Source organism: Pithys albifrons, chromosome 2, assembly GCF_047495875.1.
Source record: "Pithys albifrons albifrons isolate INPA30051 chromosome 2, PitAlb_v1, whole genome shotgun sequence".
In the NCBI taxonomy this organism is placed as follows: Eukaryota; Metazoa; Chordata; class Aves; order Passeriformes; family Thamnophilidae; genus Pithys; species Pithys albifrons.
Window position 1 is genome coordinate 107,188,358 of NC_092459.1, and position 27,917 is coordinate 107,216,274.

General features: G+C 48.6%; 3 protein-coding genes across 4 annotated transcripts; all 3 read right to left on the minus strand.

The window, feature by feature from the left end:
- Nucleotides 1-608: 608 nt before the first annotated feature.
- On the minus strand, nt 609-2,934 carry GNMT (glycine N-methyltransferase). The gene is made up of 6 exons (XM_071581939.1): nt 2,669-2,934; nt 2,382-2,509; nt 1,913-2,026; nt 1,254-1,396; nt 1,008-1,129; nt 609-913 (listed from the first exon to the last, which is right to left on the minus strand). Exons 1-6 carry the CDS (start codon nt 2,872-2,874, stop codon nt 742-744), a joined length of 885 nt encoding a protein of 294 aa, XP_071438040.1. The 5' UTR covers nt 2,875-2,934; the 3' UTR covers nt 609-741.
- Nucleotides 2,935-3,229: 295 nt separating this feature from the next.
- On the minus strand, nt 3,230-8,805 carry CNPY3 (canopy FGF signaling regulator 3). Of its 2 annotated transcripts, XM_071581941.1 has the most exons (7): nt 8,620-8,805; nt 8,165-8,476; nt 4,922-5,045; nt 4,688-4,784; nt 4,138-4,260; nt 3,835-3,952; nt 3,230-3,715 (listed from the first exon to the last, which is right to left on the minus strand). In XM_071581941.1, the coding sequence occupies exons 1-7, from the start codon at nt 8,669-8,671 to the stop codon at nt 3,507-3,509; spliced, it is 1,035 nt and encodes a 344-aa protein (XP_071438042.1). In that variant the 5' UTR covers nt 8,672-8,805; the 3' UTR covers nt 3,230-3,506. The 2 variants fall into 2 exon arrangements, with proteins under 2 accessions (XP_071438042.1, XP_071438041.1); XM_071581940.1 differs by lacking the exons at nt 8,165-8,476; nt 8,620-8,805 and adding an exon at nt 6,766-6,929.
- A 497-nt stretch (nt 8,806-9,302) lies between these two features.
- On the minus strand, nt 9,303-27,888 carry POLR1B (RNA polymerase I subunit B). The gene is made up of 15 exons (XM_071581938.1): nt 27,689-27,888; nt 27,448-27,615; nt 25,392-25,538; nt 24,119-24,251; nt 22,898-23,034; nt 21,153-21,376; nt 19,413-19,584; nt 17,686-17,857; nt 16,592-16,873; nt 15,859-15,992; nt 15,257-15,427; nt 14,507-14,663; nt 13,372-13,568; nt 12,738-12,991; nt 9,303-10,865 (listed from the first exon to the last, which is right to left on the minus strand). Exons 1-15 carry the CDS (start codon nt 27,818-27,820, stop codon nt 9,986-9,988), a joined length of 3,360 nt encoding a protein of 1,119 aa, XP_071438039.1. The 5' UTR covers nt 27,821-27,888; the 3' UTR covers nt 9,303-9,985.
- Between the last annotated feature and the right edge of the window lie 29 nt (nt 27,889-27,917).

Sequence of the window (27,917 nt, forward strand, 5' to 3'; positions counted from 1 at the left end):
GGACTGGTTCCCCAGCAGCTTCTGGCATTCCATGTGTACAGCTGCAGCTGGTGCATGCCTGGAGTCCTGTTGCTCCAGTTCTGGCACCTCAGCGTGTTCAGGCAGAGCTGTCCCTGACCACACTGCACTGCGCTGTGCTGCTGGATCTGAGCACCACATCTTCCCCAGGGTGGAAAGGAGAGAGCTGCAGCCATAGTAAAAGCACTTGTGGAGACTCCAGTGTAGAACCTCCCAGTATGGAGCCTCTCCGCCCTGGGAGCCTCAGTGGTGGGATGGGTACCCCAGGTTGGGGCTGAGGGGTGTCAAGAAAAGGAGTCAGCAGCTGGTTGGGAGGTGCAGGGGAGAAAACGGGTTGCAGCACACTCCTGGGAGCAGTGCTGCAGTGGGCTTGGCAGGGATGTGTAACGACCAGAGCGCCAGTTCACCCTTGCCTCTGCCCCAAACCCCACACCACAGGCATGTCTGGCACCTGCAGCTGGGGGCTTGGAGGTGAAGCTGTATCTGCACCCACCCCAGGCTGAGCACCTACTTCCCCAGAGTGCTGAGGAGGCTGTGACTGTCCCCCTCACCCCATACCCTGCCCATACAGGGACACACAGACCATGATGTCCAGTAGCTCTCACAACTGTTCTTAATTTAGGAGAAGCATCTCCCAGGCAGCTCTTAGTAATGTCCCCACCCTGTTTGTCCCCAGAGCTGCTTGCAGCTCTCAGCCACCACAGTCCCATCTCCATGGCCTCTTCAGGCTGTCTTCTTCACAACATGGATGAAGTAGCAGGGTACGTGGGCCTGTCCTGGTGTGTACGGTTGGAAGTCACCCAGGACACTGTGCTGGCACTTTCCCTGGAAGGCACCTTTCAGCAGAGCTGTGAAGGCCTCCAGCCGGTGCGGGTAGTATGAGAGCCGAAACTTGCTGCAAGGAGGCAATGCTGGTGAGGCAGGGGGACAGCAGGACACAGTGCCAGCCACCTCCCCATGCCAGGAGCCACCTCTGCAGCCCCTCTCACCTCAGCTCTGGGTCTGCCCCCACCTCAGTAGGGGGGACCTGCACCGTGTAGTCCAGGGTCACCATGTGTGCCTTGTTGTTTACCAGCAGCACTGAGGTGGTGATGTCCTTGGTCAAGTCACTCTGGGAGACCACAGGAGGACTAAGTGGCCACCAAGCTGGGCACAGCCCTGCTGCCTGCCCCACTTGGGACCATGAGGCTGGAGCAGAGGGGATTAGGACGGGGCAGGGTCTGCCAGCCACCCACCTTGTAGTAGATGTTCTTGCCAGGTGGTGCGCAGCCTGTGGCCAGGATGTGATCATAGTTGCGGTGGTCAATGACCAGGACACCCCCAGGCCGCACCATGCTGGCAATGTTCCTCAGGGCCAGCTTGTGGTCACTCTGGTCCCCTGGGAGGAAACGGTGGTGTCTCCAGGCACTGGTTATACCCCATGGCATAGTCCATAGGGTCCCATCTTATGCATATAGATGTAGACACACACACACACACACACACACACACACACACATGCCCATACCATCCCCCCCCAGTTTCAGGGTGGAGAACCCACAGCCCCACGTATGGCATGAGTTCAGGTACGTTCTCCGCCTTGCTGGGCATGTTCTCCCCACATGGGGAACCCACCACCCCACTTGTCTGGATATGCTTCCAGCCTTGCCAGAGCTGTGACATAAATGCACACAACTCCTCCACCACCACCACCATGCAACACAATGGGCCCACTCAGGTCACAAACGGGGCCACATTCTCAGCCTCCCTGGAGATGCACCATGACACAGCAGCTCCACTGTGTGTAATCCCCTGTCCCACTAATGGCAGGATTTAGGGCACATTCTCAGCCTGCTGGGAAACAGTGTGCACACGTGCATAGGTATCCCCCTGTCCTCCCCTGCCTCCAACTCACCTTTGAAATCAGGCAGGTGTGCAAAGGAGTTGCCAAGGCAGATGACTGCATCAAACCCATCCCCTGGCTTCTCCAGGTCCTTCTCCAGTGTGAGCCAGTTGGCCTCCTCAATGACTGTAGCACAAGGAAATGGATGAGGGCAGGGACACCCAACAGCCTCTCCTGCCTGCAAGACCCCATCTCAGCATCACCCAGCCCTTCCATGGCCCCTGCAGGTGCTGGATGTAGCCTGAAGCCAGCAGCCAGGAACACAAAGACCGTGACTTGGGTTTGCCAAGCAGCTGGCACCAGCAGGTCCCTGGTTATCCCTGCAGCAAGGTCGCCTGGCCAGCAGCAACCCCAGACAAAGGGACGTGAGCACTGCGAGGGGCCAGAGACAGTACGCAACAGGGGCACAGGGCAGCTCCTCCTCCACTGGGATAAGGTGTCAGTGTCCACACGCCCCTCCCGGTCCCCAAAGGCCCCGCACCCCATCGGTCGAAGGGCTCCTCTTTGCGCCGCTCCCAGCGTTCTTTCAGCGCGTACTTCAGCATCTTGTCGCTGGCGTCGACGCTGGTCACCTGGAAGCCCTCCTCGAGCAGCATGATGGAGTCCACCCTGGGGACATAGCTGTCAGCAGGACCGAGCTGAGGGGGCCGGAGGGGCTTGAAGGGAGGGGGACACTGGGGATGGCCGGGGGCAGCGAGTCTCCGCGTAACCCCAGGCAGGGGGAAGGGACACTTGGTAGGCGGGCGGGCGCGGGGCGCGATGCCTCACCCGGTGCCGCAGGCCACGTCGAGGACGGAGCGGCAGCGGTGCTGGCGGAGCAGCGCCAGGAGCCAACTGCGGTACTCGGCCGTGCGGCCCCGCGTGTCCCCGATGTACAGCTGCCACACGCGGGCCGCCCGTCCATCCGCGTACTGGTCCGGCAGCCCCTCCGCAGCCACCCCCAGCGACCGCGTCCGGTACACGCTGTCCACCATCCCGCCGAGACCGACACAGACCCGGACACCGACGCTGCCCCTCACCGGCCCCGCTGCGCCGCGGCCCCGCCCCCAGCCCCCGCCTCCGCCAACCCACCAATCCCCGCCGCGTCCGCCCCCGCCAACCCACCAATCGCCGCTCCCACAGCCCCCCGTCCAGCCCCCTCTCGAAGCCACGCCCTCTCACCGCAGCCCCGCCAATCCGCGCCGCCGACCTTCGGCCCCGCGGGGTCGCGACCGGCAGGCGCTCCGCTGAGGCGCGGGTCGGGCAGGGCGGTGGCGCCGCTCCCGCCCGCAGCAGCAGGATCTGCGCCTGCCCCGGCACCGCGGGCGAAGCAGAGGCCGCAGCAGCGGCTCTGGGGAAAACGTCTTTTATTTACAGTCCCGGCTGCGTGGGAAGAGCCGAAGCCGGGCAGCACTTGCGGCCTCCCGAAGCTGGAGCCCCGGGAGGAAGGCAGCAGGGCTGGGTCCGCGGCTCCGTGACACCAGATCGCAGGATGGCACCCAGGCTGGCAAGGGCGGGCGAGGAGCTCTTGTCTGACCCGGGTTGCAAGTCCCTTTTCCTTTGGCACCCACAGGCACAGCGGGCTGAAACCCCAGAGCAGGGGGCCCTGGGGCTGGGAGCTGCGTGCCTACAGCTCATCAGCTGGGCTGTGGGTGAGCGGAGCCTTCTCCTGGACCCCCTCCTCTAGGGCCTCCCCTGTGTCCAGGAGGCTGGCAGCTCCCTCGCTGTCATCCTTCTGGTCCTTCTTCTTCTTCTTTCTGCTCTTTTTTTTGCTCTGCTTCTCGCTCATGCTTGCCAAGTCACCCTTCTTGCTAGTCCACTTTTCTGCCAGGCAGCCTGGGGAAGAGAGGGGCAGAGTGGGCTCCAAGGGAGAGGCAGGGTTCCCTGTGCCCTGGCAAGCCTCCTCGGCCCTTCTGAGCACTCCCACATGGTCCCTGGCAGCAGCCAGGACTTACTTGTGTCCTTCCCTTTTAGCACATGGTTGGCACAGAGAAACTGGGAGAGATCCTCCATCTGGTGGTGTCTGTACCAGTCCTCAATCACATCTTCATACTCCTCCACCAGCACATCACACTAGGCAGAGAGGAGAGCCCAGCTACAGACACGTGCTATTGCAGCGGGACCAGGACCAATGCCAGAGCAGCAGGTCCTGCCAGTACCCTGCTTCCAGTAGCACACCCCCAGACTCTCTCTCCCCCTCTACTCCAGCCCCCCAGGTCACAGCAGCCACTGAAGGCCAATCCCACTGGTCTGGGTACCTGCTTTTTGAGGTCAGCCACCTCAGCGGAGGTCTCATTCCACAGCTCATAGGGGATGTCCATCACTACCTTGACGCCCTTGTGCACCAGGTTGTGCAGGGTCTCAAATGTCTCTGACATGCCCTGAAAGAGAAGCACTGCCTGGTGAGGTGGTGCCCCTCCCACCAGGCTCCGGCTCTCCCCTTCCAGTGTCAGCCACACAACCCTGCCCAGCAATGCAGGAATGTGCAAGCCAGACAAAGTCAGGACCCCTGGGGTATCAGCATTACCAAGAGGAAGTTCAAGTGGCAGCAAGTCCCACTCTGCAAACTTGATTCCATAATTAACAGGAAGACAGCAGCTGGTTCCCTCTACACAGGTGAGGGTAGGGGCCTGCCCACCACCACCAAAGACAGCACCTTATACCTGACTTGGAGGGCAGCATGGCCTCACATGCTGGGCACTGGCAGAGGATCCAGAGGATGGGAAGAAATGAATGTGGTTTATCACCCTAGCAGTGCAGGATGGGCAAAGGACATTTGGAAGCAGGAAACTGGAGGACAGGCCTCACCTTTGCAAATCTGTTACTGCCACTCCTCTCCTTGTGCAGATTGTAATCCAATAGCCGCTTGCAGATGTTCTCTGTCACCTCAATTAACCGTATATCCCTGCATGAGGAGGAGGGCTCAGGCTTAGCATGGCTGCCTAGAACAGCCCAGGCACAGGGTGAGCCTCCCAAAGCCCCTGGTTCTGCAGACCACTGGCTGCCACAGGAGCAGAAGACCCCTGTCCCATTTCCACTTACGACTGGGTGTACTTGACAGCAGAGCCCTTCCCATCCAGGAAGCCATACTTGGTGTCAATCACCTCCTTAGTCTTGCCAGTCTCCTCAAAAGCAGATTTCAACTCCACAGCCACGTACTTGCACACTGCAGGAAGGAGAGCACAGGTGAGTTATGGGGTGTCACTGTTCTGATGGGCAGTGTGACAGAGCACCTGGGACAGCAGCAGGAACCAGCACCAGGAGCCAGGCACACCAAATCTGCTGTGAGCACAAACACACCTTGGCTATTCAAATAACCAGAAATGGCTAAACTCCTTCCAGTGGAGAACTGTTGAAGCAGGAACACTGAAAACAATGCTTCAGCTGCTATGGCACAGCTGAGAAGTCAGACAAGGACAGTTCTACCTGAAGGTTTCCTGCTGGAGCTTCTACCTCCATGCCACAAAGCTGCTCTCTTACGCTTGGAAGAGGATGGAATATTTTGATATGCAAGTCCCAGCTTGGGTCACAGTTTCTCCTTGAGACCACAGCACATCCTACCTGGTAATGGTTCCCTCAGTGCTCTGGGGACACAGGGACTGTGCTGGGGACCAAGCAGCCAGGAGGGCCCAGCAGGCTGGGTGGCAGGGTAAGGGGCTGGCTATGGACTATGTCACCACCAGAGAAGCCATAAGCATGAGCAACACTGAGCAGAGACCACAGCACCAACAGCTTTAGAACACAGTGCATGGTTTCTTTTATAAAAGTGAAAAAAGCTTTATTTCTTCTGTAAAAAGAGCCCAACAGAGCTACAGAAAAAAAGAGCAGGAGAAATATCTCAGGGTTTTACAACTGGAAATGTGGAGGGGTGGAAAGCAGGCATTGTGTTGGAAGGATGGAATGCAGGCATGGTGTGGCACTTCCTCCCCCAAAACTAGGGTTGCAGGAAGCTGGAGAAAGCTTTGTCCTGTGCTGTGGGCGACTTTTTGCCGGGAACACCTCTTCTTCAAGCCCCACTTTAGGAGAAGGGCCAAGGCCCAGCAGGAATGGTCTGACAGCAGTGAGCCATCATGTCTCCTCCCAGGCAATGATGTGAGCAGAGAGAGGTGCCATAGGCAGGAAGAGAGCAAAGTGGCTTCTCCAAAGCTCCCATGCATGTGTTGAGAAGCCCTGTATGCACCTCCTGCACAATCTTTTCTCTGCTGGCACCAGGAGCTGGAAGTGGTTGTGGTCATTTCTCAGGTGGGATTCTCAGGGTTCCTTCTGGCAGCCCTGCTGGACTCAGGCCTTGAGAATGTCCCTTTCCACACTATATCTGCTGCAGTGTCCCCACACATGCCAGGAGTGCTCACTGCTGGGTCCAGTTATCCAGGTGCTGCCCGCAGCTATTGCTGCATGCTGACAAGTTCCAAGCCTGGGCAGGAAGAGGAGCAGAGCGTGGTCAGTGCTTGCTCTGATGCTTCTCTGAGGTTACACAGGTGTCACAACAGCACTGGAACATCAGTGTCTGCAGAGCTGCTTCCCTGGAAGGGACAGCTTTGTAAAAAGCTCTATATTTCTTTATTTTATCTTTGCTGTCCAGGTCCACATGTCCCTGCACAGCAAAGACGGAGGGAACCACAACAGCAAATGTCCATCACCACCTGCCCCGGCTTGTCTCGAACCAAGGAGCTGGTCAGGCATGAAGCATCACGGAGACGAACTGGGAGCAGCAGAGACGAGCAGCCCCAGCTACGAACCGGGAGGCGCTTAGTGCCTACCGGGAACAGCAGTGCCTGCGGCCAGGAGGCGGGCAGAGAGGCAGCCCGCAATGGCGCAGGCCCGCACCGGAAACCCCCGGCCCGAGCAGGCAGCCGATCATCCCAGTCCGCCGCGGCCCCGCTTACCCTCGCATTTGCTAGGCAGTCGCACCCAGTCCGAGTCATCGCCCCTCGTCAGCGCCGCCGCCATCAGCAGCATCAACAGCGCTGTCCCCGACGCCGCCATGGCTCCACTTCCGGGGCGCGCTCCCGCCACGCCCCGCCAGTAACCATGGCGACCGAGCAGCGCCAACCAATCCTGGCGGCGCGCGTGGCCCTCTCGGCCAATCCCCGCTCGCCGTCGCCAGCCAGTCCTAGTGGCGCACGGCCCCGCCGGGCGGTGTCGGCAAGCGCCCAGTGGGGAGCGGGCGGGCACGTAGCCCCGGGAAGGGCCGCGCCTTGGGCTCCCTCCCCGACTCCCGCCCTCCTCACAGCCCCTCGCAGTCCCTCCCTGCCTTGGAATTCTGGAAACCTTCCCCCGAGGTACCTTGGGGTCCCTTCCCACCCTTCAGGTAATTTCGGGGCCCTGCCACCCTTGGAAACATGGCAGTGCCTATCTCTTGTCCAACCAGCACAACATTCCCACCCTGCACCCCCCCTAACAACACAGAGTCTCTCCCTCCCTCCTGCATTTGGGGGTGCCCTCTCGAGTGTCCAGAGTATTTTGGGTGCTTTCCACACCCCTAGACTGAACGAAGGGGACTTACCCCTCCCCTCAGGGATGGGCATCTGCCCAGACCCTCAGCTCTGGGTGAGGAGGATGGAGGTGAGCAGGGCATCAGAGAGCACGACCTTCAGCAGAACCACACGAACAGCCACAAGCAGAGCTGCCAAGGCATGGTCTGGGAACACTGCAATGGAAAGGAGGGGGTGGGAAAGGAGGGGGGTGATGCCTGCTACAAAACCCACACAGTTCCCACGTCCTCTCCAGGCCTACCATGGTGGGAAATTGGGAGCCTACATGTCCTGAAGTCACCTCATGTCACCCTCATGCTGTCCCTGAGGGCAGGCTGCCTCTAACCCACCTCCCACATTCTCTTCACCAAAAGATGGAGCTTCTCTCCATCTTCCCCTGTCCCATGACATTCTGGGAAAACTCATCCCAACCACCACACAATCCAAGTCAAGTCCCTCCATGATGGGAGCCCAGCAGGGGTTCCTCTCCGGTAACTGACATTCCCACCATGGCAGGGGCCAGAGACTCACCGGCTGTGCTATTGGGACACAGTTCTGTCACCTCCTCATTGCCTGTGGGATGAAAGAGCAGCTGGGGAGGCACTGGCAGCCTAGCAGGTGTGCAGCAGGGCTGGCCACAAACCCCTTCCTGTGCCTGCCAATCGGGGCAGCAACGTTGGCCCGCAGGGCCTCACACCTGCTGCCTGCTGGCCCGAGGCCCTGCCAACACCCTCCTCCGGCGCCACCGGGGCATCCACCAGGCTGGGCAGCAGTGGGCAAGGAAGCAGAGGGGGTGGCAGCATGGTCATACCCCTGATGTGGATGGGGCTGGAGCTGTGGGATGGGGAGGTCCTGTTGATCCCGACATGGCAGGAGAGTTCTCCCTCGGCCGGAGAGTCGCTGGAGAGGAGGGAGACGGAGCAGATAGTGCCACCGTCCTCGTGGGAGGTGCCGTAGGCAAAAGACGGCAGGACGCTGCCATTCTCGCTGGAGATCCAGACAGTGTGGCCGGAGCTGGGGGCTAGGTCGCTCACCACGCAGACCACCAGCCGCCGGTGCCGCCCGGCCAACACCATGCTCAGCGGCGGGGCCAGGGTGGGCAGTGGTACAGCTGCCCTGTGAACTGGGGAAGACAGGTTTTAGGGGCACTGCATCCCTCACACATCCCACCCAGCACGGCTTGCCAGCTAGGCAGTGCTCATTCTTCACACCCCGGCTAGATGGCACCCGGCCCTTCCGCCCCTGGGCTTCTTGGGGGGTACTCACGGGGCAGAAGCGGGAGCAGAGCGGCAGCCAGCAGCACCCGGGGCACCTCCATGGCGGCTGCGGCACGTGGGGCTGCTGAGGGCTCAGCCCCCGCCCGCGGCACCAGCTGCACCGCCCATTACCAGGGCTGCGAGGCCAGGGCTGCGAGGCCGGGGCTGGGGCGGCGCCGTGCTCCCCCCGCCGCAGTAGTACCGTCCCCTCCACCGGTGGTATTGCCCGCTCCGCTCCGCCCCGCCCCGCCGGTCCTTCCCGGCCGCGCCATGGAGCAAGTCCCGGCCCCGGCGGCGCCGCCGCCCGCCGCCGCCGAGGTGCTACAGATGGTGCGGAACGGACGCGAACCGCCGGGCGTGCGGCGCCCCCGCGCCTCGCCCACAGGGGGCACCCCTACCGCCTCCCGTCTGCCGCCGCCCGCCAAGCCCTGGGAGCGCCGCCCCGGCCCAGCCAGTCCCTGAGCACCAACGCCCCGGCCCCGGCACGGCGCTGACGGCAGGTGACGTACAAACGTACCGAAGAACTCTTAGCCACCTCTGCCCCGAGGCGGCCTGGGGGACGGGAGGAAACGGAGGACGCCTGGGACGGGGCTGGCTGGCAGCGGGGCAGCTGTGCGCTGAGGGGGACATAATGAGCTCCCGTCCCACAGTGTCCATGTTGTACGAGCGCGATTGAAAGTCAGAGCCAGGCTGGAAAGGTTTCTGCTTCTTCTTCAGCCAGAGACAAATGCACCAAAAAAACACCCCAACCCCCAGCACTGTGGCACTACACCAAGACAGATGCTGGGTTTGGTGACACCAAACACTCCCAGGACACGACTGACAGGGCAACCTTGATTATTTGCAGTTAAGGCTGTGGCTTCATGGAGCAGTACTTTGTGCCTTCTTCATGACTTAAGGCACACACATGAAAGTAACGCAAAACAAAACATGTCCAATCACTTTAGCACATACCCATCATTAAGGCATACAGTTTTCAAGGATTTTTCTTCAAAAACCAAAATATATATATATATTTTGTTATTTCCAGCATCCACTTCATGCTGTTTTATGACCTCCATCTCTGCAGCTTCAGCCAGCACTCAAAAAACCCACCCCGTTCTCAATCCAAGAGTCTAGTGGGAGCAGTGATACTGCTTGATTTCCATACACCCCATTTAGATTAGCTCATGAGCCTTTAGGAAATGCAAATGAACCTTAACAGAGCCATCCATGTTCCTCTCCATACACCTTGGCGACCACCCTATCTCAATACAAACATCAAATTAATCTTGCGAACAATTAGAACTCGAGAACTGGCTTAGCACTTTAAGGGGCAAAGGCAGGACAGACACATGCCTCCTCCAAACAGCAGCATTGCCTTCCTGAGGACAGAGCTACTCCACCTTGAGCTTTGTTTTTATGTTCATGGCTGCCAGCTCCGCCACAAAGTAACAGAAAACATGGGGCACAGGGACCACCTCAATGGAGTCCACCTCACTACAGACTGAGCAGGAGTACCTCCTGCTGCTTGCCACAGAGGAGTGGGGCAGTTTCTCCAGCACAGGAGATGTGATGCTGCCACAGCTTGTGCACACATAGGCTATGGAGCCATCAGAGCAGTTGAACAGGCGGTCTTGCAGCAGGAAGGATGTGCCATGAGCCAGCAAAGCATCCCGCTCCATCTCACCAAAGCGAATCCCACCTTCCACATTCCTCCCCTTGACGGGCTGGTTGGTGACAGCATCTCGGGGCCCTGTTGTTCTCACCTGGAACTTGTCCGAGACCATGTGGCGCAGGCGCTGATAGTACACCACTCCCACAAAGATCTCTGCTTCCAGCTCGAGGCCGCTGATGCCGCTGTACATCTTTTCTGTCCCAAAGAAGTTATAACCTGCGCTCACTAAAGTCTCACCAAAGTATTTCAAAGCAGATTTTCTCTCTGTGAAGGTGAAGGGAGTGGCATCATAGGAGACACCATGAAGTGCTGCCGACTTCCCTGCCATGCTTTCGATTAACATTCCAATGGTCATACGGGAAGGAAAGCCATGAGGGTTGAAAAGGATGTCTGGAACCATCCCTTTCTCTGTGAATGGCATATCCTCAACTGGCCAGAGCTGGCTCAGGATACCTTTCTGTCCATGACGGCTGGCAAATTTGTCTCCAACAGTTGGATTTCGGGGAACCCTCACAGTGATGCAAGCTTTTTTGAACTTCCCAGTGCCATGGTCGTTACTGCATAACCTGACGTTGTCTACAATGCCGACTTCCTTATTCCTGTATAGGTGGAAAAACAATCACAGCAAATGTGTCAGGTGTGTTAATAATTTTTAGCTAGGTAAGAAAAATGAAGCAAAAAACCTAAACCATTTCATAGCTCTTATAATATACCTTGGGAAAGCTGGTAAACACCACCATTATTCAAAGTAGTATTCAGTTGTGAAGGAAATCAGACTGCGTAAGATTTAGGGCAAGGAAGCATCTTACAAATGCCATTCAGCTACAACTTCCAGGTCAGCAGGTCATGTGTCACCCATGATTTAAAATAAAGATAATTTAAACCTGGTTCATCTGTATCACATTTTGTATCTGACAAACTGTATGCTAGTGTCATTTCCTTTGCATTAAGGAAGCAGTCCCTCTCCGTACCCCCAATAAATCCACACCATATTGATGGGATACCAAAATAAAGAATTAGGTTTTGTTTAGCAGAGAGGATTCAGATCAGAAAGGGAAGGCAAAGTGTGAGCTTTGCCAACAAGTGACTTGTTCAGGGGTGTGTTCCTTCTCTAGATGAGCCCTCAGCCTGATATTCCAGTCTGCTCAGGCTTAGTTGTTATAGAGCTTTCAGCCCACTTATTTTGGAGACGATGGCTAAGGAATAAATTTTGTCCCATTTTAAGACAAAACTGAGGTTTCTTTTTCTCCTTTGAAGTCCTAATGAACACAGTGTTTTTGGAAGGCCTGTACCTAAGTCTAGGTTCTGTCTCAAAGCCATTATTTTGTCATGTCCACGTGCAACTAGCATGGGCCATCTCAAAAAAAGAAAAAAAGAGAAAACTGTCCTTCAAGTTTCCAAAACAGTCCCATACACTGCAAAGAAAGTTAACTCTACTCCAGTCAAAACCAGCACAATAAGCCTCTTCCAAGCTTGTTCAATTTTTTTTCAAAGCCTCTGTCCTCCCAAGCCCACATCTATGGTCTAGCAACATATGCAGCACTTAGGACAGTAAAGAGAACTCCTTGTTAAAGGCCCCAAGCCATTGGGGCAAACTGGGAGCAGGAGCCAACACAGAGAGCTGTGAGCCTCATCTCTCTCTAGAAATGTAAATAATTACCTCATCTGGACCAAGAATGAACAAAAGCTGAATGTTACAGATGTAAAATGGCTCTCTGAATAAGGAACTCTTTGAACTAAGGTCAGGCCAGCGTGAGTGCTGGGGAGCTGGACTATGGGGGTAGGAGAACTGGAAGACAAATAACAAGGCTGAGCTTACAGATCCCCTCATGGTAATGTGCAGAGTCTCTCAGTCCTGCTCTATGACCAGATTGACTAATACTGTGAGTCCACAGCACACTCCCCAGTGCAGCCAGGGGCAGCATCTGTTACAGAGTAATAAACAATGGCCTTCCCAGTATTGCCAGTTATGGTGTCACCCAAGTAATTCTCAAACTAATTTGCTCTTATGATGCAAGTAATTACAGAGCACTGTTCTCACTTTGTCAGTGCTGCAGAGGGACACAGGGACAACCTGAAGTTTTCAAGACAACTGGAAGTGCAAGACACACTTAAATACATTCAGTTTTGTCAATATTTTTGCTTCCTTTTCCTGAAAGAATTAAAAGGATTTTAATGAAAGCCTGCCTCAGCATCCTTCTTTCTTTCAACTGAAGTTCAAAATCTTGTAAAATTTATCCCTGAAATATTTCAGAGGGAAGGAATAGTGTAGTTGACATATTTTAATATTTTAGCAGTTTGGAATCTGCAATGTTAATAAAAATGCTCTTTGAACCCCTAATCCTGTAACAACTTACTTCACATTCTCTGTCAAGATATGGACACTAGCAGAACAGGGAACACCTGGAGGAAAAGGGTCAACTGCTCTCACTGCTGCGTGAGCACAGCCAGGATAGACAAACTGTTCTTACGGATAGTATACTGTGAAGGTCTCCCCTGTGTTGAGGTTCATGAAGCTGTAAAATGGGTCTCCAGGCTGTAGAATAGACCCAACAAAAGGCAGTCCGTCAGCATCCAGCTTCTCCATAATGTTTGGATCACCAGGCCTGATGCCAAATACTAAATTATCGCCTGCCCTGCTGGCTTTAAGGGAAAGGTCAATGCTCTCTGTCTTGATAACACTTCCATAAGCAAATCCTCTCTGCCAGGAAGACTTATTGACAATCTAAAAAGAATAAACAAACGCCTGTTAAAGACTTGCTAGTAACTTCAAAAAATGAAAGCATTTACAAGGTAAACATCAGATCAGAACAAAGCCTCACAGAAAGTCATGGTTCCAAAAGGCTCAAGTCTCCTGTAACTCCAGTTTTTTAAAATGTTGGAAGCCCACTGCTTTGCACAAGGGAGCTCTGCTCTACTCCCAGTACCTCCAGCATTATCTGCTGTAACAACACTTAACCACTGTGCTCCCAAGTCTGCCCAGAAAGTGTGAGGACCAGCAGGAGCAGAAGGCACGGTCTTCTCAGCTAGGTACCATTCCTCTTCCCAGTCCCCTACATGAAATTCTTTAACAGGACAACAGGATTTCTCCTTTTGGTAGTTTACCATTGCATCTTCCATGTCATAGCCGCTGTAGGAGATGACAGCTACGATTGAATTGGTGCCAACTGGATAGCTGTCCATACCATAATAGTCATACATGCTGGGCCGCACCAGAGGGTTCTGGGGGGTGTGAAGGTGGTACAGCTTGTTATCTGAGCGATCCTTGTAGTTATAAACTGGAAATCCCATGGTTTGCTTTCCTAGAAAGAAGGAAGGAAGAAACAAAGAAGGAAAAAGCCTATATTTATTCAAGATCAATAACTGACTGATATCAAACCTGATACTTTTAGGAAAGTATGAGAATATGATAGTGTTTTAAGGACATCTTTCTGATAATAGTAAGAAATTCAATATACTAAAGGCGTTAATGAGGTAATGGGACCTGCTTTATTCAAGTCCCTCCCCACACACTTCCTTTTAGCCTTTTTTTAATAAGCTTCTTCCAACTCAACTGATTGAAACCCCACTACATCCCCTATCCAACTTCTTTCAGATGACCAAATAAATCCATTTAAATCCATTTCAGAAAACACCCACCCTGTTACTACAGTGCTGTATTACTCCCTTGCAACAGATGTCCAGCAAATTTCCCCGTAACAGCTGCAGTGTCACAAAGCTGTCACTCTCTGAGATAAGGTGACAAGGAAACCTCATCCTAAGTACTGCAGGGCACTTCCTGCATGTACCAGTCAGAAGCAGGTTACCTATCAGCTGTGAGGATGGAAGGACTGTTGGCAGTACAACTGTCAGACACAAACACAACCAAACAGCTGCTGAAGTGTCCTACACTTCTCCATATGATCAACAACATCAAAGTTTAAGAAAAATAGTCTAAAAATAAACTAAACAAATAGTTTTAGAAAAAAACTAAAGAAAACTTACTAAAAGCTTAAGGAAGGCAACATGAGTGCAACAACTTAGGACCACCCACTGGAAGGCAGCCAGGATGACTAACTTAATTTCATTTACTTTGCTAGGAAAAAAACCGGCTGTTATCAACATTAATGCTGAAACAATGTCTGGGAAGAGATGTTATTTGGGTATGTGGGAAGACACATTGGAATAGACAGGTGGGAGGGGTTTTCCCCACCCTCTTCCTTGCCTAGGGACTTGAGGGACTGAGTACTACAGCACTTACCCATCTGGCACTGGTACATGTTTCGTGGACTTTGGTTGTGGTCGGAGAAGGGAATGAGGTTGGCCACCACGCTCAAAATGCTGTGAGGGAAGAGTTCCTGGTGAGTGGTCACTCCAGGCACCACTTCCGACTCCTGCGAGGCCACATTCATGAAGATCTGCAAGCATCAAATTGGACAACGTTTGTTCATTTCCTTCTTTTAAAGGGAAGGAAGCAAACCAAAGCTGTCTCCTGATGGCCTTTTATCCGTTTCCTTTTTAGTTGTGCTTGTCTGGACCTGAGCAGCAGGCAAGAAATATCAGACAGCTACTAAACTACCTATCACCAATCACAGAGTAGCTGCAAGGAAAGAAAGTCTTCAAACACAAAACTGCAGTCAGTTACTTGTCCTTCTTTCTCTCTCCCATTTTAATTTGTTTCAAATCGGCAAGCTCCGCAGCAATCCACTGTGTGGCTGCCCATGCACAATTTGGAGAACACAATGTAACACAGTATGACACTGTACACACAGTGCCTTCACCTTCACAAAGTCAATACTGATAGAACATTTCAAGATCTCAGATCTCTACAGTCCATCTAAGACATTTACTGGAAACCAATTAGCAGGAGGTGAGAAAAACCCTTTTGTCACCTATTTTATCTCTTCAACACAAGCTCCCTATGCCTTATCCTCAGCTCCTTTCACAAATAATTTCCAAACCCATTTTTGATGTCAGATACCTCTGTAACAAGGAAATATGCAAACCTAACCTGTTCCAGAGTACCAATCCATTCGTTCCTTCCACAGAACAGGTTTCTGACAGGCCGCACCATCCGGCAAGGGGTAGTAAAAATGAATAACCCAGGATACAGACTGGGTTTTCCTGTCATTGGGATAAGGACCACTTCTGCCCGCCCAGGAAACCTCTTCTCTTGTGTTATCTGTGCAAAGAAACACCAATTTGGAAACACAAACTAACACTAGTTTATTTAAACTGCATCCAACAGGTTACACAATGAAAATGTCAGCCACAAGTGTAGGCACTAATAAAAAAAACAGGAAGAAAATATCTTAAAAAGTACTTCTAGAAAAATCTCCACCAAGACAGAATATGTCTACCTTTTTTATCCAAGAAAAAATTTCTTTTAAAAATTATGACTTCATAAACCAACAGGTGAAACACGTGGATATAAAAAAGCAAGACAGAAAAGCCTGCTCCGATACTAAGATAGAGCGAAAGATAACTTATTGGGTCAGATTAGAAAAAAAAACCAACCCAAAACATGGAAGCCTAAAAACTTCAAAACACGTCTATTTTTGACCCCTGCATATTGAAGATGTGCAGCTAAGAAAGATTTTAAACAAGAACAACCTTGAAACAGCGGAGGGTTTCTGCAATCTCAGGAGCCAGCTCCCCATCTACCCAGCCTACCACAGAGCCATCCAACACAACTCTATAGCACTCTGCGTAAGGCTTGCTTGGAGTCGCATCAATGGGGGTGACACCTGTGAGAAGAGGGAGTTGACAGAGAGAACAGCCAAGAAAGCAAACAAAACACAGAAGTTGTTATTTCTGCATGAAGTCTCAATCCACACCAAAAAGCTTTCTGAGACATCAAAAAATTCAGAACAAAGTCATAGAGGATCTACTGGAAAATATAAACCATTCACAACTGAGAATGCCATTCCCCTCCTCTTTTTTCTGATAGAAATAAGGGTTCCCATTATTGTGCCAATCACAAGTGTGCTGCAGTTCAATTCAAGTCACCAGCAGCATTACAAAGTTACTGCTTAGTCCAGTTTCTTAATAGCTAGTACTGTGCAATTCCTTGTACTTAAGTGAACATCTTCACTCTATAGCACACAGCTAAGAGACATTTATATTGAACTTCACACTCTCCAAAAGGCTGCTATACCTATACAAGCAATAACTTATTTACCACTAAGCAGATGCACAGTAATTACAGAGGTTCAACTTGACTTCACCTTCTCAACTTGACAGTGTATTGTGATACTATTTGGAGAACCTTTCCCACATAATGGGTTTGCAGGGCAGTGAGGTAAAAAGGAAGACTGCTTCATTAAACGATCAAGCCAAGTCATACCTAGGGAACATAATAAAGGTGGAATGCCTGTCACAGGCACCATCTCTGTCACAATTTCACACACAGCTGTCATGTGGTTCATCAGACCGCAGGGTTCTCCATCTGGGGTGTCCACAGGGCACAGGAACCCCCAGGATTCTGGTAGCAGCTTGCGGACAGTTGTAGTTCTCATCTGGGAAAATGCTGCCCCTCTGTGTATGCAGCGGAAGTGGGAAAGGTAGCGGATGAAATTCAGCTTGTCCCCCACCACAGAGAGACCACTGTCCTGCAACATGCCCAGGCCTTAGGAACAAATTTGAGATTTATGTCAGGATGTCATCCAACTTCAACAAATGCAGTATGATATTACAAGGCAGTTTCTTATTTTATACTGACAAGCGCTGAAGATGCTCACTGTGGATCCTAACCAGGGATGCACATGTGCACACGCAACTCAGTGACCCATAACATACCTAGAGACTTTAGATTCCAAGCTATTACTTAAAATCCAGTCCCTTTCATAAACACATCAAAGTAATTCCCAGGGAAGTGACCGGGAATTTGCAGCTGGTACATTTTTCCAAAATTCTGCAACCTTTTAATCTAATTTCATTTTCTACTGCCACTCCATTAAAACAGTATATATTGTCATACTAGACACTTCAGGGAAGCATCAGATAAATTTGAAATATACTCGTGAAGCAATTTCTCTTCATTTAAGCTCACATGACTAATGGGGCAGTTCTGGTTAAAAAAACACCCCGTCTTTGTCTTACATTGCACCTTCTAAGTTAGAAGAAATAGCCTTTGGGAAAACAAACCAAAATATGTTGCTGTTTTGGACAATGCTAAATTTCATTTCAACTATTTACCTGAGTAGGGTCTTTGCTTTAATAAGTAACCTGTTTTATACTGTGCAAAATGCCTATGCCTCTTGAGAAATCTTGCCTTTTTCCTCAACTATGTCTTTCCTCAAACCCCTTTCTAACTCAGTGACAGTATACAATTTCTGCCTACAAGCAGTTATTTTCAGTTAAGAGCTCAGTTTCATATTGTTCCTCATTCTGTCAATATAGGCAAAAAAGAAAAAAGGCTTCTTAAGCCTGCAGATTTACCGGTTTTGGATCGCAGATTTCCAGTTGCAAGAAGATACTCAAATGGCTTGGTGAAGTCGGGTGCCAGGCTGAATGTCTTCACCAAGCTGTCTCCATTTATGCTCATATCTGCCTTTTCTGCTCTTTTCTCCAAAACAAACTTAACAGATTGCAACCAGGTTTCAAGCCTCTCCTACAGTTTAAAAGGAAAAAATTTCAATTTAAAACAGGAAAATAAAGGCTCAAATTAGAATTTCACCTCAGTTGCATATGCTACAGAAGTCCTCTGAAATCAACCAGAATGGACAACTTTTAAGGAACTGACAGTTTTCCAGTCTTATTTCCCACACTGACTTCATTCTATCAAAACGGTGATGGTATCATGTCAACACAGAATTGCAAGGAAAACACCCACCCAACAGCTTAGTAATCACTCCATCCAGATTGATGGTGAGTCTGGCAGCGCAGTACAGAATTTCATAAAGCACAAACAAAACCTGAAGCAGAAACTGTACATATAATCTGACTACAAGAATAACTCTGCTAAATACAGTGACAAAGCAAAATACTATTTAGATATTCAAATTCGAAGGTTGTGGGAAGACAATATTTAAATGTTGCTGAGAGAATCAGAGAGAGTGGACTGGATTTCCATTTAATCTGTAATTTAATCACTTCTGTGATTGTAGATATTAAAGAAATGGGGACAAATACGTGAGACACCCATTAATGCTTTGAATTCTTAGTGAAAAGCCACCGTACATGGTATGCTTTAAACTACTTAGATCTTTTAATTTAAAAAAGGGGCTGTTAACTCACTCTTCTGCTGATCTGACAGGGTGAGGCAGGAAAGCAACTTTTTCGGGTTCCTGGTGGCTGTTCCATATAGCACTAAAATGCTTCCCCAAACTCACTTTCAAGCCGCTCAAATAGTAAAAAGGTTTTAATAATCTTTAAAAAAAACAATGCTAAAGAAAATCTGGGCTAAAGGGGAGAAGAGATATTAATTAGATAACTCAAGGAAGTATCTTTAGTTGGGAATGAGAACTACTGTTTGACAATGAGCTTCATGGGACAATCAAGCTTCTGAACAGGACTACTTTCCTCACAGCACCCTAAAATGAAGCATCCCTAGAAATAAACTGAATTTATATGGAACTGGAATAGATTAGTAACAAATGAACTGTGTAAGTCAGAAGCATGTTATCAACTTTCTGATGCATAAAAGAATATAAAGAAGTGAGAGCGAAGACAACATCATGAATCATCACTTTTGGAACACAGGGGAGGCAGGGACTGGTTGTTTTCTTGCACATTTGCTGTGTGTAAAAGTTTGTTTAAAAGCAGTATGTGTAAAAGGCAGATGTTTACCATTCCTGTATCAACTAATGCAACGTAAGAATGCTGTTTCAAAACACTCTTCAAACACCAGAAGGATCAGTATTCCTTCTTCCTCAGACTCCCATGCTGAATGGAGCACTTTAATTTGCTCTGGAATACAATGAAGCTCTTTATTTCAGGTTTTCTATAGGCTTTTCTTCAACATATTTAGTACTCTACACTGAGACAAGCCTTCCTCAACTATGCTGCTTGATAACAGTACATCCAGAACTGTGTCATCCTTCAGAGCATATCCAAGCTCCCTGCTCTTCATTCTGGCTTCTGCACTTCTCTTGACCCCATGGTCACTGTGGGGTCTGGGCTGGAGGGCCATTACACTCACGGGCTTAAACCATGTAAGACCTTACCTTCAAGAACATAAGGAAAAGCTGTCCTGGGGTAAGCACCTCTTGATTCATGAGACTGTCTGGATTATCCTCCATGCATTCCCCTTTGGCAAAAGCATACAGCTTTTGGGTCATCATACAGAGGAGATAGAACTTTTCAGTTCTATTTGACAGGTGAATGCAGATACACTTGCTGAAGGAAGGAAGAGAAAGAAGGAGGACAAGTAACACCATCTCTTCATGCCAGCTGTTCTTCAAGTTTCTCCTAAATAATTGGAAATCAATTTTTTTTTATAAAAAGCCTAACAAGGCACAAGCTTCTGCAGTTGTGCTTTGTGAAATGAAAATTTCACTAAATAAGAATAAAAATAATAAAACCTAGAGACTGAGCTGAAAAATTATCAGGTTGTCTAGTTTGTTAAGGATATACCTTAAAAGAAGGTAAACCTTGTGAAAGATTGATTTTTACAAGCTCCTATGCTAGATGTCCTTACGAGTATACAGTTTATGGAAATAGCTATTTGATTTGGGGCCAGTCAAAAGATGAGGTTTGTGTTATTTTACAGTAGCTATGACACTGATCATACACACAACACACATACACATACATGCACCCCATCCCAAAAAAACCCCACTAGTAAACCACAAAACATTTCTGTTAAGACCATTAGCGTCCTGCCACAGAAAGTGCAAATTTCCACTCTGTGGGGAAAACTGTGGGCTGAGCAATATTCTAGCACAAACAAAAAGGAAAGCCACACCTAATTCCCACTGAAGCAGGTCAAATGCTTTCCAAGACACTTGAAATCACTTGCTCTCCAAGACACAAGTGCAACAGTCTTCCATCAGCAGTCACAAGATTTTTTTTCACTTCTGATCTAAATTGCCCTTGATCAAAGCCGTCCCAAATTCACTGCACAGTGAGACGAAACTCCAAAGGCAGGTTCTGTCCAGGTAAGTCACAGTTCTGTCTTATTATACACAGGGTACAATTCAATTCATATTTTCACTATTCCTCCTCTTCCATTGTCTCAGCTGAGGCAAATAAGGTGTACAGACCATATCAGAGGAAAAAAAGTACATGAAAAACCAAATCCCAAACACATTACCCACTAGAATATTTACCTATTTATAAGTACTTAAGGACTTGGGCATTCCAAATGCTCCTTTTCATGTGCCAGAAAAACCTCTCAAAGAGAAGATGCCTACTTTACCAGAAAAATAAATTATTTAGTTGAACACCTGCCACAGTGACAGTCTCAAAGCCAATTCTTCCATTGCTTTCTAACTTATTTCATGGAAGAAGCAAGATTTTAAAGCATCTATTTGCTACCATTTTAAAAGTTATTCATAGTTGACAGTTGACAGTGATTCTGTGAAACTGGTAACAAACTGCAGTATTTCTGTTCAACATATAGAGCCTCAGTCACAGACCTAGCTTTTAACCCTTTCTTCCTCAATCTTTATGTTTTTTATCAATGACATCACAAAAATCACATCTAAATAACAACTGATACCCTCTCCTGAAATTGTTCTGGCAATACTTTTGTCAATCCATTAAAATACGTAACTCTGAACACTGCAAATACAGATCATTGTAATATCCTGGAATCCCATCAAAAACTGGCCCCTGGTTATTGTTGCATAAATGCATGTGAAAACCGAAATAAAGTGTGATGTAACATGGCACAGTATTGCATCTGTCTGTAAATTCAATACAATGGCACTGCACCACACACTCCTACATGCATACATACCTACCTCAAAATGAAATCTGCAGCCTGTTCATTGCTGTACCACTCAGGAAGGCTGAGTTTTATTCTGAAGCTCTTTCCCAGGTATTCAAGGACATTTTGCTGTGTCAAACAACCTGCATCCACTACCGCTCTCATCATCTCAGTAATGCAGTTCACATAAAAGGTGTCATCTTCCTTTCCTTTGACCAGCTCTTCAAAAATCTGGTAGTCTGGGAAATTAACTAATGCCTGAAAGACAGAAGTGTATCAGATCAGAAAAATAAGGTCATAGCACCCCTTAATTTAGGATTTCAGTCCTCTGGAAATGCCTTTCCACAATGCAAACAGAAAAATGCTGTGGAGTTGAGGTGCTTAGAGCATAATGCAGGGGATATTCATACCCTGGTAACGATGATCACAAGTCATGGCAATCCAAGGAGTGGGTTATTTTTAAGGAAAAAAAAAACCTCCCAAACTTCTCCTGTTTAGGTAGTATCTTTACAGAATAAGCTCACTTGGAAACATGAATGTAACTCACCTTTGTCTAAAGCCACTACTTATTCTCATGCAATCCAAAGGGCAATTTAGCCTTTTGATGAAGGCTATTAAATAGAATCCACTTAAATTTCAGCACTTCATTTACATACTAAAGTTCATATTTAAATTCAACATTCTTGGCTTCATAATGGCTTCCTATTTGTTTCTATACATTAGGGTTAAGCAAATAAGCTGTTCAGCTCACCAATGACTTCTCTATTTACTGACAAATGTGCCTCATTTTCAAGTAAACTATTTCTTCACTACTCTTCACTAGGGTTCAAAAAGTTCAGGAAAAATTGAAGGCCACATGAAAAAGACACTAAGGCAGATTTCTTTATAAAAGGGGGCAATTCAAGCTCAGTTCTGCTGCTAAGTAATCATGATGTATACTATTTGGAAGAAGCCAAATCATGTGCTGCCTCTTGTCCAACAGAGAGCACTGGGATAATTACACAAGAAACTAGAATTATAGCCAGAACTGAAGTGCAGTGGAGCTGCTTTTGTTGAAACAAATAAAATTTGTTGAAAAAAGGTTGAAAGAAGATACAGAGACACTGATGATGTTTTATGCGATGCATCCATCATGTAGTGCCACAGTCCTCATTTGCTCTAAGGCATTGCTGCTGTAGGTAAAATACACAGCTGCAGTACTCTGACTCTATTAGTAGAGAAAACATGCTTTTAGGGGAGAATTCTAGAAGCCTTGGCTCAAGGAAAACTTCTGCCTGGTATCTAAACGACATTTTACATCCATCAATGGTATTCAAATAGGTTCTTCTAGATCTTCATTGCTTTCAGTTCCAATCAGAAACAGCATTTTATTTTTCTTCTTAAAAAAGAAAGCCAGTTCACTGGTTTACTTTTAGATGGGACAACCTGACTTTAATGCTGTTCATTCACTGCACATTCATTCTGTTTTAAAAAGATTCCTGAGATCTGTCACAGTAAGTGGCAAACTTTCCACGAGTATTCCATCCAGACCGTTTATTAGCAAAAAAGCCCACAAACCCTTGTGTGACTCTCCCATCCTCCCTTGCCCCTGCAGACACTTCCACTGCTGCAGATGAGTGTTACATTACATGCACAGACTCAGTTTAGACTACTGTTCTCCAAGTAGTATAGGAAGGAATTAGTTAAAATGGAATTAGCTTCTTCCCATTACTTAAAATAAATGCTTTGCAAAATTTATGCATTTATTCAATACGGAAAGCACGAGCATTTACTGCTTACCTTCAGAGCAAATCCCAAGGGGAGGAAGAACAACTCTTTCTGAAAGATGAAATTCACCATGACACAGCCATTTTCCAAGTAGTGAAGGTTCATATTTATTGCAGTGTGCTCATCCTTAACACAGTGCATCACTACTCCTGCAAAAATAACAAGACTGATGTGAGCTGTACAAAATTAGCTGCATCACTGTGATGCATCTGAGCAGCTGTGAGACAATTAATGAGAGAAACTTTGGTACTTGATGGCTGAGAACACAAAGTAGATCACTCACTTCAGCATCAGTGTACCATTTCAAATAAACAAAACAGCTCAATTCAGTTCTCAGCAGAGCAGTGCACTGTTTCAGGAAAGCCAGCACACTTGCTGAGAAGCCTGGAAGATACATAAAGTTCTTCAAGTAAGGAAAGACCCAAGCCTCAACTATTCTGTCTGTAACCTTTGGCTGCAAGATAGAGCAACACACAAGTACTCTTCCTTATTGCATCCTACGTCAAGTTTTCGCATCTCTGTGTTTGGGTGGCAGTGCTTAAGCAGTGTTTCTTGGTCCTACTACACGCCATTCACTGCAGGACAAACTAAAAAAAAAAACTCAAAAAGGAACATTTAATCTGGCACTATCTTGAAACAAACTACTGTGGAACTACAGTGTGTGTTCAAATGCCATGAACCAGTCAAATCAGCGGCTGGTAATACCAGAGTTTAAAATCATATTTAAAATTTTCTAACTTAATTCTGGTTTAGACTGGTTTTGCTGAGTATACACGACAAAGGTAGGGGACAGCCAAGAACCTAGTTACTCCGCTTCATGTAAATTAAATGTGCCACCCCAAAGTATGGATAAACAAAATCAATGAAACAAGTTTTGCAGCTTACACTAACTTGTACTGAAGATAAGAGTTTTATCTGCACCTTCCATGTAACAAAGGTGAAATGTACTGCAAGACCTGGTGTAGTAGTTTTGCCAGCCCAAACTATAACACCTGGAATGTAAGCTCCTTGCTCCACATGGGTAGTTCAAACAGCTCTCACAAGGCAAGCACCTGCATCATGCTTGTACTATTATGGTGCTGTTTGCCCTTTATTTTTATGCATAGTAAAAATTATAAACATTATACAAGAGCTACAACAAAACAAAACTACCAAAATTCAGCTACAGATAGTCACTTCTGTTTGTCCTCAAGTAGTTATTACCAGGATGCTGCAGGAAACTGTTCAGCTTACCATACTCTGTGAAACCAGGGCCTCTGTTTTTCCATTTGTGTCTTGTCATCACAAGAGGGAAATTTCGCCTGGGCATAATCAGCATTCTAATAACTTTTTCTAAGCCATTAATTATAAAGTAGCCTCCCATTTCCTGTCAGAAGAAAAATATTTTAATGTCCTAGAAACTCAGAACTGACATTTTAAGTAAAAGAAAAAAATGCCTGTACTATACAGTAAAAACAAACATTTCATGTTTTAACTAGGAAGCACATAGCAAGACATGTTTTAGCACTACTTTTGGAAAGGCTGCTCTCCTTACCAGTGACTTACGAAGCCTAAATGTAGCACAGAGGAGAAAAAAATGAAAAACCTTTGTGGTGAACTGAACATCTTTTAAGAGCTGACATTAACTGTTTTTAAATAAATGCTTTGAAATTCTCATTTTGAGTTTATAAATCAGAGAGATTTTCAGAGCAAAATACCTCTATCTGGTCACGTACAAGCTTATTTTTCTGATTTTCTTTTGTAGTTTGAACCTTCCTTTAGTGAGTGCAAAATGCAGCACTAAATCATCATCATGGCTAGGCTTTGCGAGCAAAGATTTTGGGAAGGGCTCTACCCACGTGTGTGTATCCTTCAAGCCTGTGCAGTGGATTTTTCAGGTGAGGCACAGCATGTGCAGAACTGGCCCCACCCTTTGCTCCTAAGGTTCATCTGCCATGGCTGAGCGAGCTTGGACAGTGACAGTGAAGTCCTCAAAACTAAGGACTACAGCACCCAGTATTCCCAGGAGGTCTCCCATCCAAGTACTAACTGGGCCCGACCCTGCTGAGCTTCCGACATCAGATGAGATTGGGCGTCAGGCTAGCATGGCCATGCAGCACTAAATAGTTCTGTGGCAATTATGGAAAGCTGACATGCTACTGGGCAGATGAGGAAAAAGCTGCAGAGGACAACTGGCAATGAAAATGTCTCTTTCAATGCCTGGTCTCCAAATCTATGTCTCCATAGAGGCCTCCTCGCAGTACCCTCAGTTGCTGGGTAGCAGTTGAAAAGTTCTATACCGAAACTGTAGGTATTGGCACTGCACAGAACCCTGTATTCAACGACAGCGGTGACTGCAAATTTTTCAAGCTGCTTCATGGAACCACCATAATCAAGGCGCATTCAGAGAAAACAGCAAGTCAAACTTAAAACAAAATATAAATGCTCAAGCCCTGTAAAGAGAAGATGGCCTGACAGACTGTTCAGATGAAATACAGATTTTCCTGACCCTCAAAATCCCTGTTACCTCTTCCTCCTCATGGTGCTGCATGAGCTCTTGTGAAGAAAGACTATGGAGGTTGCACAATTTGGACTTCACCATGATTGGAACGTATCCTAAGGGCTGTTTGATAGTCCCTTGTGGCATGTCATTTATTGACCAGCTGATATCAGCCTAAAATGATACAACACAAACAGTAAGCAAATTAAGTTGCCTTTTTAATATTTTTTGTTATATTAACTGTACATTTCACATAACCACAAGTTCATGCCACTATCACTGTAAAACAGTAGCAATAATAAAAAGCAGAACTAGTAGATACATGCATAAAGATTACACTCTGGAAAACAATCAACATAAGTTTATAGAATAAAATCATACCAGTCTAGAGCTAGAGGTAAAGATGCTGCAAGGAGAATGAATAAGGTTGGTATGGTCTACTTTGCCTTTCGGACCCTTCAACAGAGCAGCTTAAATAAAACATGCAGCCACAGGATAGGAAAGAAAACCTAGAAGTTAACTGTTAAAGGTAGAATAGCAAGTGCTCAAGGAAAGGACAGCCACACTACAACCTGCTGAGACGTGTGCTAAGACTTCTTCACATAACATGCTCATGAGTGATGTGAAAAGTGAGAAAGAAAAGAATATGGGAAAGAAAATTTATTAACAAGATCTGGCAGTGAGTCTGCAGGACTGTGGCAGCAAATAATCCTAACTTTATATGCAGAACAACAGGCTTAAGAAGAGCTACTGCCATACAGAAAAGAAACACCGGCATTGCAATACAGGAACATTGGTTCAATACCTGGCAACACCTATAGAGAGTCAATGGAGTCTAAGAAATTACTGAGAAAGGGAAAAGAAATGTTATCGTGCCTCTTTAAATCCATGATGCACCTTTACACACAGACAGCTGCACAGTTCCGTTCTGTATCTTAAGTGATGACTAAAGGTATAAAGTGGCTCCCATATGAGGAGCTGCTCAGCAGGCTGGGGATCACATCTCACCTTGGGGACCTGGAAACTGCAGGATGAAACTGAGGAGAGGGATATGTGCTTAAAGCAGCATAGTGGAAACAATGATTACTCACTGCTTTCTGCTGTGCATAACCAGGGAGTGAGAAGGGCCAATTTGTCCCAGCACAAGGCAATGCCTTCTCACAGAAGGCACAACAAACTGTTTCATCCAACTCCTCCAAACATTTCAAAAATAAAAGCATCCCTAGCTCAGGAAAAATCTAAGATGCACTGGAAATACAGCTGTGAACAACCTGCAATTGCCTCATTTTCACATTCAGGTAAGATACTACACTTAGAGTGGCTTTTATCACGGTAAGGTGTAAAGCTTCAGACAAATTAAAAAACGCAGAATGCTGAAATTCCAAGCAACCATTCCCTTGCACCAGGTGCTTCACATGTAAGTGATCAGCTCAGATACAATTACACAATTTCAATAAAAACCAGCAATGTGCAATCCTCTCACAGTGCAAAGGAAAGTATCTGCTAGTCATGTTTCCTCTCTAAGCAAATTTCAGAGCAGTTCGGAAAAATGATGAATATGTGAACAAGAGATTTATAGCTCTGGACTTCGGTATCGGAGCAACGCTGCCTTAGAAACCTGGATTCCTGCAGAAAAAAGATTTGGATGATCATGCTCCCTGGGATGACCTGGCCTAGGTCTCTATCCAAGGTCTTCCGAACTCACTGGCTGCTTGCAAGTTAAATTTGACAACAGCGCTAAGAACTAGGCTTCAGTGACTCGCGAAAGGGCAGCGGGGCGGGGACCGCGACCAGCTTGGTCTGAGGGGAAGAAGTTTGTACTGTGAGCCCACGTATCACCAACACCCCGACCCCAGCGGGGCAGTACTCTCTGAAACCTTCGTGGGACCAGTGACCCAGAAAGGGGCCTTTAATTACAGCACAAAGCTCAGCCGGCTCCGGGCCCCGCGGCGTGGGCCGCCCCGCCGGACAGGGACACACGTGTCCGGGGCTCAGCCGGCTCCGGGCCCCGCGGCGTGGGCCGCCCCGCCGGACAGGGACACACGTGTCCGGGGCGAGCGGGCGGTGGGACGCGGGCACTTACGGTGATCCTGCCGCGGTAGGTGCTGCGGAGCCCGCGGCACTCGGCGGGGTACACTCTCCGCTCCTGGCAGACCGTCCCAGCCGGCACGGCGGGGGGGGCGATGGACACCCCGACCAGCGCCAGCGACACCCGGCTGTCCTTCAGCGCGAACTCCAGCGGGGGCACATCCTGCAACGGCACCGGGTGAGGACGGCAGGGGCAGGGGAGGACCCGGCCCCACGGCCCCCGCGGCCCCCCGAACCTGCACGGCGCGGTACACGCCCTCGCTGACGGCGTAGTTGAAGGACTCGATGTGGGCGCTGGTCAGGTCGCGCTGGGCCCCGCCGCGCCCCGCCGGCCGCAGCCTGTGCGGGTCTTGCCCGATGCCCGCCATGGCGCCCACGCCGCCTCACGGAACCACCGGGGACCGGCGCGCGCGAGGCCACTCCGCGTGCACAGATCGCACCGCCTCCCACGCGCAGCGCGCGTGC